Source organism: Hesperophylax consimilis, chromosome 1 (assembly GCF_061612785.1).
Source record: "Hesperophylax consimilis isolate HC1 chromosome 1, BYU_Hcon_1.0, whole genome shotgun sequence".
Taxonomy (NCBI): Eukaryota; Metazoa; Arthropoda; class Insecta; order Trichoptera; family Limnephilidae; genus Hesperophylax; species Hesperophylax consimilis.
This window is the reverse complement of record NC_142836.1, coordinates 41,089,955-41,104,005: the sequence shown is the minus strand read 5'-3', so window position 1 is coordinate 41,104,005 and position 14,051 is coordinate 41,089,955. Positions and strand designations below refer to the sequence as shown.

At 36.3% G+C, this 14,051-nt stretch overlaps 1 protein-coding gene across 5 annotated transcripts in view; it reads left to right on the top strand.

Annotated features, from left to right (window-relative positions):
• Positions 1-5,702, top strand: part of LOC149426900 (uncharacterized protein CG7065-like) — a 42,588-nt gene extending 36,886 nt beyond the window's left edge. For all 5 annotated transcript variants that reach the window (XM_089634135.1, XM_089634144.1, XM_089634110.1 and 2 more), the window contains 4 exons: positions 1,870-2,008; positions 2,167-2,399; positions 2,548-2,696; positions 2,866-5,702. In XM_089634135.1, the coding sequence (XP_089490261.1) occupies positions 1,870-2,008; positions 2,167-2,399; positions 2,548-2,696; positions 2,866-3,849 (1,505 nt within the window). In that variant the 3' untranslated portion in view covers positions 3,850-5,702. The remainder of the gene's footprint in view (positions 1-1,869; positions 2,009-2,166; positions 2,400-2,547; positions 2,697-2,865) is intronic.
• Positions 5,703-14,051: the final 8,349 nt, after the last annotated feature.

Below are 14,051 nucleotides of genomic sequence, written 5' to 3'. Positions count from 1 at the left end.
CGCACACCTTCGCGTAACAGTGTCACACGGTTGATTGTATTGGTGTATTTGTTCCCGATTTTTAACAAAAATCTCTGATTTTTAATTGAATTTGAAAACTATGTAAAATATTAATTTTTAATTCAGTGCATAAATGTTTAATGGAGGAATACCTAAAATCGGAACCAAGAATTTATCATATTTATAGAGTTATTAAAGTTATTAGAAGCAATGTGTAGTAAATACACACCACAGATGAGGAAAGGTAAAAAAAAATCATATCTGTATTAATATTATTTAAACACATAAATTTGCTTACTGTGGTTTAAAGCTAATGAATCCACTATTTTTTAAATATTTTTCATTGTCTATTCTATATTTAGGTAGCCATCGTTCAAGTAGTTATATAATAGATGAATTTTAAAAAAAACACTCAATGTCCACATTCTAACTTTAATAATCAGTATTTTTTTTAAAGTTATTATCTATTGTTAAATTAATTCTCCAAGTTAAAAATTTTAAAACCCGTGGTCTGAAAGATACCGTGGGTAGGGCATTTAGTAGGGAGATTTTTTTTTTATTCTTCAATAAGTAATTCCATTAATTTTTTTTCAATATAAACCGTCTTACTAAATTAGGGTATTTTTTTTAATATCAAAATTTCATACTATTTTTTTATAATTTTTAACATTAGAATTTTTTAATGCTGTCAAAACATTGCAAGATATTGTGGTTCACGCATCTAAATATCTATGTAGCTGACAGCAGTCACGTTGTTGCAGTTCAACGTGTACTCGCCAGTGGGATTAAACCATTGCTTTTTAGTAAATTTGAAATGAGTTCCTTATTCATTTTTACAAAAACGTTAACGGTGGCGGTCACGCTTGGCGTGCTTTGAGTTGCATTATGTGCTAATAGCTTCAATTTAACCGCTTTCAAATTAAAAAAACCTTCTAAAATGTTAGAAAATACAAATTATTAAAGTATTGTACTGATATGTAAGTGTTACGAAGTAATTTATCGCCCTTTGAAGAGATTTTAGATTTATATCATTTTTAACAAATGGTATCAGTTTTATGACATATTATTACACAAACTAGACATTACGTTGACATGTTTTTTTTAAATAGTTTTGTGTATTAACAGACACTTATGAAGATCACAGTCACCTAATTTAAGTTAAAACAATTTAAAAAGACAACCACCAAACATCTCGGAACTTCAGATCACCATTCAAAACTACATTGTCTGGCGACCTCTCCCTCTTATTCGCAAAGTATGCATGTAACAGAAAGAGATGTTTAGTTATTACACTGTAGAAACGAGTACATTTGACATCAGATTTGGTTCGACCAATCGTCTTATTAGCCGAAAATATATATATGTATATTCAGAATTGGTGTTTCTTGATCTACATCAGTCATTCCCAAAGTGGTCTATATCGACCCCCAAGGGGAAATTCTGGGGAAATCTCAAATATTAAAATTTTCTGGCATAAATGTTGTCACATGAAAATATTGTGGGGAATTCATTATTTCGAAATTGTCTAGTCATCCCCCCCTCCCCCGTGGATTTGACAATACCTCATACAGACAAACCCATTCTGAAATCTAGGGAAATTTTTCAGTCTGAAAATCGATATCAGGAAAGCAGGAGGTTTACCCAAAACAGAAAAAAATTGGAATGTAGTCTACGGGACAACAAAAGTTTGGGGACCTCTGATCTACATGAACATATTTTTAATAGTTACATATTTCATATTTATGTCAGTTTCGTGGCAGTAATTTATAAGCACAAATTAGAATTTTTATCATGTTTTTTTTACACAATTTTTTTTTAATTACATATTGATAAATTTGATTAATGTGATGCATTTTGTTTTAATTGTAGGATTATTGACGAAGCTGACAAATCCCAGCACAGAAAAGACGCCCATTCTGTCAACTCTGAAGGTGAAAGGTTTGAGCAAGGAAGCAGACAGCTCCAGCACTAATGCACTTCAGATGTTGCAGTCTGCCTATACACAAAAGTATGTCCATAGCAAACTAACACAAGACATATATTCAATTCATCATACTAGTTGTATTGATCTCTGTACTACGCTGTATATATAATTTGCTAACATGCAATTGCTTGTATTTATTGTATAGTTGATGTAAATGTAATGGATGGTTGTTTGCTCGGCAGGGGTGGGCAAGCTTCTCAGGTGTCTCCTGTGAGAGTGCCCTCAGATGAGCCGACGGGAATGGAAGGGCTGAGTGACTCAGACTTGAAAACCCTCTTACAAAACTTCAAGGATCTGTCCCCTGATGAGCAGCACGGCCTGATCGCCTACTTGAAGAAGCTCGAGTTCAAAGAGCCCAAGAGAGTGGAGAAATTGAGGAAATTTGTCAATTTAGATCCAGAGCGGGATAACCTTGGTAACATATTTTTTTTAAACCATGCTACTTTATATATAACATTATGAATTCAACAATAAAATATTCAGACTAGTGGAATTTTTTTGCTCTGATTATATGCGAACTTAATTATAATTTATTTATATTCTTATAAAAATCATTATTTTAGATGAAAGAGAAACAAGTCCGTTTTCAAGCAGAGAATGTGGAAATAATCCTGAAGGTGAGAACAAAGTCAGTAACAAACCAGCCTCCGTGGAGAAAGTGGAAACCAAACCCAAGGATAGTGATGATGAGGATGATTATACATTTGATGAGGTAAATATATTTAAATACATGCATATTTCGTCCACACACTGTAGAAGAAGTACATCATTTTAGTCAATTTAATTATTATTTAAGCTGCCATTTTCTCATTGGGGTAAATGTAATGCTTTATTTGAACGTACAAGTTAAATTGTGACATTATTAATTGACTTTTTTATAGGTGATTAAATCAGCTTCTGAAAAAGTAAAAGAGAAGCAGATGCAAGATGAACTAGAAGTAATCAATAAAACATTGAAGGAAACCAGCGATGCGGAAACAGCTGCTTTGGATACGCAATCAATCATATCTAATTTAATGGTATCTTTCAAGCAAGGGCAAGGCAGCGAAGTCGCTCCCGACCCAGTTGACAGTATGGCCGGGGGCTGCAATGCGGAAAACATTGCCAAGGTGTTGAGTCTCATCGGCTGTATGGCCGGACAAGATACTTCAGCCCCTACTCCTGCAAAAGCACCACTTCTCTCCCTGTCTACCCAGCCACCCCCTCCGCCTCCACCCCTCTCTGAAGCTGTGCAAAGGTCCAATCAAAACATTCCTGCCAATGAAACATTCAATCAAAACATGCAAGCGGATGAAACATCCAACTTCAACATGCAAGCTCAATCTGCCATGAATCAAGATCACTATGACAGAAACAACTACCCCGAGTCTTCTCAATTCCCACAATCCATGCACAACCACAACCACGACATTGAATTCCCCAACATGTTGCAAAGAGGCAATCGGAATGATTTTCCCGACGATTTTGGTGGTCAAAACCAGCACAATGAAATGCGCTATAATCAAAATCAAACATTTGGAAATGGTAATTTCAGACCTTTTCCAGCTGGCATGAACCGAGGAAATCAGTACCCTGACGAAATTATGTCTGCTTACGTCCACAATGCAGTTGGCGTCGGCAACTATCAGGATATGTACGATGGTGATCACTCCTGGAATAACGACCAACATAGAATGTTACCGCAAAATCAATATGGCGACAGACTGCTGATGGAAGAGGATTATTACAACTCTGGCTATGACGACCTTCCTATGAACAATTTTAGGGGACACAATAGAAACATGAACCGTGGAAAGATCGGCGGGAGAGGAAAAATGCGTGGTCGTGGAAACATGGACTGGAGGGGGGGGTTCATGAGGAACTAATCCGTGCTCGTGGAAACATTTACTGGAGGGGGGATCATGAGGCACTGATCTAGCATCATTTTAAAATAAGTCAGATTTGAAAAAATCAGCAGTAATAAGGAACTCCTGTCAATTTAAAAAAATCGATATTGACCTTCTAACTTAAATGCCATTGTATGTATGTTTTTAAAATTTAGGCAAAATCAAAATGGTTTTCAAGTTTTAATTTTTAAAGGCTTCCCAAAATTCACCAAATCTACGGCACGTTGGGTGTGTCCTCATGGCCACTGAAATTTTTCGTATTGGTAATTCCCCAGAACTGGATTTTATACAACAAATTTAACCGCTTAATTGAAGAACGCAGTAGTAATACATTATGTCAGCATCTCGTCGCTATTGTTTACGCAGTGTACCCAAGTATAAAAATACAAACTCAATTCAATTAGTGCTTGTTCCTCAATGTCCCGACCTGCATTATGGAACATCACTAGTACATAATTCTCTAAATGGTAGTAGACATCGCTTCCAAAGTATGTTTCTAATTTTCTCTTATTCAATAAATCGAAACCAAAATTTCCTCTGAAATCATGAGGTTTGTCAGTAGATATTTAAATAACCTACCTACTTAATTATAATCCATATGTTTTATGTAACATTTTGTATTTCAAATAAGGAATTATACAATACACAAGAAACGTCACTATCTCAATGCAATTATTTCTTTAAAATTTCTTCAGGCAGGTAGTTACAATAATATTGGAAAAATGTGAATACGAAAGTCCAACTAAACACTGCGATTTCACATTTGAAAAAAAGATTCTTCACTAAACCATTAAAACAGCCACCATCTTTTGCTGGAAATGGTACAAACAAACATATTTACAAACGAGACGATAAATGCAAATGGCTACGCTCGGGCAATAATATTTATATTATAAAACTAATATTCTCAGAGTCGGAGTCGGAGTCAGAGATCAATAGAATATGCGCGTGTATATTTTTGACTGGAGTTCCTCATTTCCCTGAATTAATAGTGTACGCAATTTTTACACACCTTTCTGAATGAAATTTGATGTGGTGTAAGTATATATGTATGCGTTTTTCTAGGGTAAAGTCACATCAGTCTGTTTATTTGTAGGTTTTTTTAGTTGCCGTGTATGAGTTAATATACCTAAGTACATACTAATTCATCATTGGTTTATATTTGTAGAATTATAATTGATTATTATCCTCTTATTATAAGATTATAATATAATTTAAATACAAAATACTTGATTTTTTTACCTTTTCCCAAAACATAAAAACTTATATATTCAGGGTGACTGGATAAACCAACACATCGACAATTCAACAAACATTTTAAAAGTGATATAATGTCATGGAAAGTGATGAAACAAAAACTTTATTAATTGGTTGAAGTAGGTTACGTTTTTTTTTTTTTTTGCATCTTTTCTAATGACTTTATATCACTTTTAAAATGTGTGTTGAATTGTCGATGTGTTGATTTATCAAGGAACCATATTCAGAATCAGCATTTGTTGATCTACATGTATGAATATATATATTTTTTTTATATATACCTACCATCATATTTTTCACCGCAGTTCTTTATTAACCTCTAATGGTGCGTTGAAACAGAACCAAACTGTGGTTGCTTCGTTTCTTTCTCATAATTCGCATCTCGGCTTGCGGAAATTTTGTCCTGTTTATATGAGGCGTAAGATAGTGAGTTTACAGAAAAAAAGATTTCTTTTACCTCAAAAATTCCCATTTTTTAAGTTGTATTCGAATTATGATTATTTTAATTTGTGTTGGAAAAATACATATGAAATATCCAATTAATCAGGTATTAATAATAAAAACAAAAATTATAAGCATTGTGTTTTTTTTTACTGTATTTTTGAAACCATGGCGATTTTTTTGAAAATTTCATTCCGCAAAATGGGACCATTTTTTTATGGGAGAGAAAAAAAAAATTACATGACCAGAGATTTTTTTCAAAATAGTCAGCTGCTTCAGAACAGGGTGCAAATTCATAGGGAATTTCTCAAATTGCTGGGAATTTCTATATTTGAATTGCTCCGATATAGACCATGTTAACTGACAAAACAAATTGCGGGGAATTTCTATATTTGAATTGCTCCGATATAGACCATGTTAACTGACAAAACAAATTGCGGGAATTTCTATATTTGAATTGCTCCGATATAGACCATGTTAACTGACAAAACAAATTGCGGGGATTTTCTATATTTGAATTGCTCCGATATAGACCACGTTAACTGACAAAACAAATTTCTATATTTGAATTGCTCCGATATAGACCATGTTAACTGACAAAACAAGTTTTGAGAAATGTCATTTTGAATGTTATGTATATAAATAACACAATTCGTGAAAATGAAGTAATTTTTAATTCTATTAAAATTTTACTTTCTTGTAGGGAGCCTTTCCACTGTCGGGGCCTTTGGATGTTAGTAGTTTCATCCGCGAGCAGCACTTCGATTTTGTTAACCTTTTGAACGCGTTAATTTGCTCCGTTTTATCTATACCCGTACGCGGTACATATTTTCAAATACCTACGCATGCAATTAAATGTCAAATTATAGCATTCTGGCATGATTTATTGGACTATATAGACAGAACAGATTATTCTCCACAATATGAAAACAAATCCTCGTGTGTCAACACTCTCAGATGTTTATAAAAACAAAAACATAAAATTTCATACAAAGACGTACCGTATCTTTTGAATGTGGTCCCGCCATTCACTCGGCGTCATAAATAAACCACTCTCGGTGTGTGTGTACTTAGGCCACTGTGTTTATAGACACAAGTGGGACACCATGATCACTTATCATTCTTAGTTATGAAAAGTTGTGAATGACAAACTAGTACTAACGCCATCCGTTGACAAAAATGTAAACTAAAGGACTAAAAGGCGCGAAGAGGCGCACTTGGTTATCGATCTTTTTTTATGAAATACAATTTTATTTTTGAGAAATTCTTGTAGATGTCAGCATCGTGATAGTTCTACAAATGTCCAAGTGAGCAAGAAATACATTTATGACGAAAGAGAGCGGGAATATCGGCCGTCAAAGTTGCCGTATCAACTGTTGATACAGCCGCGTGTGAGTATAGACTTTTTGCCGTAACAACAGTTGATACGGCCGCGTGCAAAGAGTTAAGGGTGGAGGGGGGTGTCGGAATCCTTGATATATTATTACTAGAGACTGGATTATATGCATTTGCATATTTGCATATGCAAATGGATATTTAGACCCTTTTCAGCGGTAGTTGCATATTTTAGCAAATAATTTGAGATCTTGCATATTTACGCTTGATATCGTTCAGATGCCTCACATAGCGACACTATAGACGTCAGATAGCAAGGCGCGCGGCCAGCGAAGCTGAGCGAAGAACTGATCGCTACGGCCGGCGGCCGAAGCGGGTGGGGACCTCTCTCATCTTCGCCTGCACTCGCGCCTACTCGGCTTAATTCGGCTAATTGCCGAAAACAATTCATTCATTCGTATGAGGGGTGATTTGGTATATTTTTATGGTAATTCAGTGAATTGCGAATTTTGTTTTTGACTGGTCGCTCGCGCTGTTCTTTAGAGTTTCGTCTAGTGTTTTGTTTATTTGCACGAAGTTGTACATTGTGAAAGTGAACCATGCCCCCTGATAAAAAAGTGCCCATACGTGGATAGCTGAATATTCTGGAATATTTACATACGACGGAAAAGTTTTATACTGCCGGGTGTGCGAGAAAAACATTTGTAGCACAAAAAAGTTCCAAATAGACCAGCATGTCAAAACCAGTGTTCATATCGCAGGAGTGCAGAAGAAGGGCCCACGACAACAAGTTTTCACAGTGGCAAGTAGCAGTAACAGTGAAGTAACCTCCAAAGGTAAACAACAAAATCACTTTAGCATGGATCTATGTGAAGCATTTCTTGCAAGCAATATCCCTCTATACAAACTGACAAATCCTGCCTTGAAGGATTTTCTCAGAAAATATTGCATAAATCAAAATATACCGGATGATCTACTTTACGTAAAAATTACATACCATCAATTTATCTACATGTGCTGGAAGAAATACGCAATGAACTCAAGGATAACATCATATGGATTTCAGCTGACGAAACCACCGACACTTGCGGCCGTTACATTGCAAATTTGATTGTTGGTGCATTAAAACTTGAACCTTCACCTTCCTATTTGGTGGCCTGCAGAGAGCTTGAAAAGGCAAATCATTCTACGATCGCCAGATTTGTGAATGAGGGTATAAAAAAAATATTTCCTGAATCTTCTGCGGATGAAAATGTGTATGTGTTGCTCTCAGATGCTGCCCCCTATATGATCAATGCAGGCAAAGCCCTCCAAGTATTTTATCCCAATTTGATTCATGTGACGTGTTTTGCTCACGGAATTCACAGACTCGCCGAAGAAGTGAGATCCACGTTTGCGAATGTAAATAACCTGATTTCATCAGCAAATAAAGTGTTTCTTAAGGCGCCTGCTCGTATAAAGGCCTACAAAGAAAAACTGCCAAATATCCCTTTACCTCCTGAGCCAGTAATAACACGTTGGGGTACATGGATCGAAGCTGCGATGTTTTACCATGAACATTTTGAAGCCATCAAGGTATCAATGACTTCGATAGTGCAGAGGCTTTGGCAGTTTTCCAGTGCAAAGAATCGTTTGACGACGCCAGTATTAAAAAAAACCTAGCTATGATTACCACTCATTTCGCCTACATACCTGCAAGTATAAAAACGCTTGAAACTCATCTATTCAGGTTATGAAGGAAATTCGCCTTATGAATTCCTCGTTGCCAAAGCTATTCCCGAGTAAACTCAAAGAAAAATTTGAAAACATACTGAATAATAACCAGAGATGTGCAAAATGGGTACCCAAAACCATTTGAAATGCAAATGGAAATGGGTCAAAACTTTTCCATTTGAAAATGCAAAATGGTTTTTAGAAAAGCATTTTAAATGCAAAATACCTATTTTCAAAATGCATTGAAAATGCAAAATGGTTTCTCAGGTTAAACAATTAAAATAATTATAGATTTTTTAAACAATTTTGTCATTTAATAATGGACATCAATGTAGAACAAACATATTACATGATGGTAAATCCAAAAACACCACGACTACAGATTATGAAACCACAAAAATTACTGTCAAACTTGTTGTGAAATCAGATATGAGCGCATCAGCAGAATGCTGCCTGCTCATTACATAATAATAATAATAATAATAAATTTGCGCGGGACTAATGTTGCCAACATAAAAACATAGAAACTGCTATCTAATATATAATATTACAGCGTCATGGCTCCATGTTCAGTATTTTTTGTAATGGTATCACTCAATTGCCAGGGCTCCTACCAGGGAGCAACGTGACAAATGTAAATTATCGCTCATAGCGAGGTTGAGGACCGACTGATATTTGGGGCTTATGAAAAAAAATGAGTGGAGAAAGTAGGAAGAAGGTTGCAAAAAAGCATTTAAAATGGAAAATGCATTGAGAAAAGCATTTAAAATGCAAAATTGTTTTTAGAAAAGCATTTAAAATGCAAAATGGAAAATACCCATTTTGCATTTCCATTTGAAATGGATTTATTTGAAATAAAGCACATCTCTGATAATAACCCAGGGTTTGAACCTTTGTGCCAAATTGATAACTTCATCAACGGGGCAGGTGAAATTTTGACCGGAACAATAAGTTCAAAAATCGCACCCAAATTTAAATTCTGTCCAGCCACATCAGTAGACGTAGAACGTTCCTTTTCTGCTTACAAAAATATATTAAGCGATCGTAGACACAATTTGTCTACAGAACATTTAGAACAGTACTTAGTCATAATACGTTTTTAAAGGTAAATTCTAAATTTTATTGTTAAATACATTTTATAATTGATATTTTCGAAAATATAATTGTTATCCTTGAGAACTAATAGCTTAATAAAATTAAAAAAATATGTAAAAATACGACTTCCTGTATTATTACATGTTGCATATTTTGACCCTTTTTATGGATTTTCGTGCATATTTTAGCTATTTTTATTGCATATTTGCATGCATATTTTGGGGTATTTTTGTTGCATATAATCCGGTCTCTAATTATTACATACAACCTCATTTTGCCAAGTACCGATTTTATTTTATTTTTATATCAAACCTGGCGAGAATTCTTCGTTCACAGAAATTTATAACTGAACACGAGAATGGTTTCCCTTGTGTTGCGTCTACAGGTGAGTCACAAATCGAATTTCAAGTTGCATTTAAAACACAAGAGTAGTAAAAATTAAGAGTAATTCTACATAAGAGTCCACAAGCTTAAATAATCATTGCATGCGGAACAAGCAAATGGTTTTCCTCAGAATTTTGCAGCATATGGTGTGAAAATAGAATTTAAACTCCACTCGGAACATGCAACATTTCTATCGAAACGCATCAGTAGATGAATCTGCTACTGGTATTTTAACACATCATTTCGAAGACAAAACTACTTTTAACTTTAGATTGGAACTTTGCGCTAGTCCGTAGCGTTCAGCACATGAAGATGGTTTCCTTCGATTTTCGCACCATACTCTGCATCATGGATTTTATAACTGCACTTCGAAAACGGTAATGTTTTCCTTCAAAATGCGTCAGCAGGTTAATCAACAACTGGAATTTTATCGTTACATCCTGAACACAAAACTGGTTTTAATTTAAGAGTGAATCATTGTGTCTGAAGTCTTCAACTTTAATTAAATTACAGCCTCAATATGGTTTTGGAAAATGCAAAAATAGATAAAGAAAAATAAATTAGCAATCAAGGACAACTACAGGGTTTTCCAATAAGAGGTGTTATTTTGATATTCAAAGAAACCTGTAAAAGATCAATGGTTTCGTTGCTCGTGTGGCACGTAGCGCCGTCTTGTTGAAACTAAACGTTGTCCAGATCAATACCATACAATTCCGGCCATAAAAAATCATTAATCATCTCTCGATAGCGCAATCCATTCACCGTAACTGTTGCTCCAGCCTCTTTTTCGAAAAAGTAAGGTCCAATGACTCGGAAACATGCCCAGACAGCCCAGGAACCCGTGGTTTGATGAAGAGTGTGAAAGAAAGATAGCTGAAAAGAATATACTCAGAAAAAAGTACTTGGAAACGTCAACAAGAAACAAAAAACAGGCGTACGAACAAGCGAGAAAAGAAACGAATAAGCTGATACGGGGAAAGAAAAGAAAATTCTTGAATGATATACTGCTAAAAATGGAACAGGACTTTGTCAATAATAATCCTAGAGAAGCATATAGGGGAGTAAACTTCTTCAAGAAGGGTTTCAAACCGAATACAACACTATGCAAAGACGCTGATGGATCAATTATATCAGATAAGGAACAAATAAAAACAGTGTGGAAAAACTACTTCTATAAACTTCTCAACCCTAATAGCGACCTGAGAAGTCACCCTACCAACATCCCCACTGAATCAAGTAATGAAGAATCAGCGAATCCACCAACAATGCAAGAAATAAATGCTGCACTAAAGAAACTTAAAAACAACAAATCACCTGGGAAAGACAACCTCCCGGCAGAGTTGTTCAAATATGGAAATGAGCATCTGAGAAATCTGCTACTCAATTTAATAACTAAAATATGGACACTGGAAAAAATCCCAGAGGAATGGCAAATAAGCATAATATGCCCAATTCACAAGAAAGGTGATAAATTAAAATGCGAAAATCATAGAGGCATATCACTCCTATGCACAGCATATAAAATCTACACCATGATACTGAAACAAAGAATTGATAAATATGCAGAAAACCTACTGGGAGAGTATCAGGCAGGCTTCCGCACCGGTAGATCCACAACAGACCAACTGTTCACCGTCAGACAGATCTTGGCAAAGTGCTGGGAATTTGACATAGACATACACCAACTATTCATTGATTTCAAGCAAGCATATGATAGCATAGATCGGGAGTGTCTATATGACATACTACTACAATTCCAGATTCCACCTAAATTGGTTAGGCTCATAAAAGCCACAATGTCAGACTCAAGATGTCAGGTCAAAATAGACGGAGAATTGTCGGAAGAATTTACAGTATCACAGGGACTTAAACAGGGGGACAGTCTGGCTCCCACTCTCTTCAACATTGTGCTCGAACATGTAATACGAAAAACACTAATAGACACTGGCTCCAATATTTGTTTCAAGAGCAGTCAAGTTGTCGGATATGCGGATGACATCAACATTGTCGGAAGATCAATTTCAGCCATTAAGGAGGTCTTCGACCCTTTAGAAATAGCGGCGCGGGAAGTAGGACTGCGAGTTAATGTTGACAAAACAAAAATGATGGTACAGAGCAGGAACCCTTCGCACAGAAGAAGAAGTAGTGCACTATTTAAAGACAACTACTCATACGAAGTGGTCGATCAATTCACCTACCTGGGCTCCAGCCTGACAGAGAACAATGAGGATCCAGCAGAAATCAGAAGAAGAATCACAGCAGCCAACAAAACATACTTCTCTTTGGTGCCAGTGTTTAAGTCACGTAGTGTCCACAGAAAAACCAAAATAACCATATATAAGACCATTGTAAGAACTGTATTGGCATATGGATGTGAGGCGCTGACACTGACAGTAAAGATGGCTGAAATGCTGGATACTTTTGAAAGAAAGGTGCTGAGAAGAATATGTGGACCGGTGAAAGAGGACGAACAGTGGCGTATCCGGCACAATAGAGAATTGTACGATATATATAAGGCCCCTAGCATCTCTGCACACATGAGACTCCTCAGGCTGAGATGGGCTGGTCATGTACAGAGAATGCCGGATACACGCGTCCCAAAAAGAATTCTGACTGGTCACCCAGGTGGAAAGAGAAAAGTGGGAAGACCCAGACTGAGGTGGGAAGATGAGGTAAGAGGGGATGCAGCACAGCTTCTCCAGGTGACAAACTGGAAGTCAGCCGCTGAGGACAGGAGGAGTTGGAGGCGACTGTTGCAGGAGGCCAAAGCTCGATATGGGCTGTAGCGCCATCGAAGAAGAAGAAGAAGGTCCAATGACTCCGCCAGACCATAAACTGCTCCAAACAGTCACACGTTGAGGATAGAGAGGCTATTTCAAAAAGTATGTCGGATACAATAAATTACATAGCTACAAAAGTGATCTCCAGCGAAAGAAGACATGAGAAAATATTGTTTACATAAAAAACAATTTTTGTAACAATGTCAGTTAACATGGTCACCCGAGCAGCTCATTTCTAAGAATTTAAAAAGATTGGGTATTTTGTGAGGGGAACCTTGATCTGGGGATTCTACAATATGAGAACTGACGCAACTAATATCAATGAAAAGAGCATTTCCTGATTATCCAACCATATTGAAAACTAATATAGACAAGTGAGAATATACTACAATTGCATCTCTTTTCGCAGCAAATTTTCAAACAATTTTTTTTATTTTCTGAGCCTAAACGAAAGAGAAAATCCAAAAATAACTAAATAATAAATGCTAATTTCAATATAATTTTTGAGGTAAAGGTATTTGAACATCTGTTGTGGGTATTTTAGCACGTATGCATTGGCAATCCTGCTTCCTAAGAATTTACCTTTATATATTTCTCACAATTCTAATTTTGAAATACACACATCTTATAATTTTTAATTTGTTAATTTACATATATTTTTTAATATTCATATTTCCTTAACACGTTCCCGGACGAGCATGCTATAGCATTCGCATTGGATAGTTTAATTATGTCGCGGATGCTATAGCATTCGAAGTTTATTAAGTTTTTTTGTCAGATATGCTTGAGCCATAGCTTGAGCAGTTGCTTTATCCCATATAAAATATAGGTAGTAGAAGTGAGTCGTTCGCGAACGAGTCGGCTCAGTGAACCGGATCTTTACACGGATCCGTAAGATCCGGTTCCCAAATCAGCCGCTCACTCGTTCGCGGATCAGTAGTGACTCACCCGTTCGGGAACGGTGAGCCGGTGACCCGCTTCACTCGTTCGCGAACGGTGAGCCGGTGACCCGCTTCAGTCGTTCACGAACGGTGAGCAGGTGACCCGCCAGACCCGAAGAGCCGACTCACCCGTTCGCGAACGAAGATCCGCATACATCGTTCAACGGATCTCACGGCTCGCGGGTCACTACTGACCACTACTGACGTACTGACCGTATTGATCATATATACGACA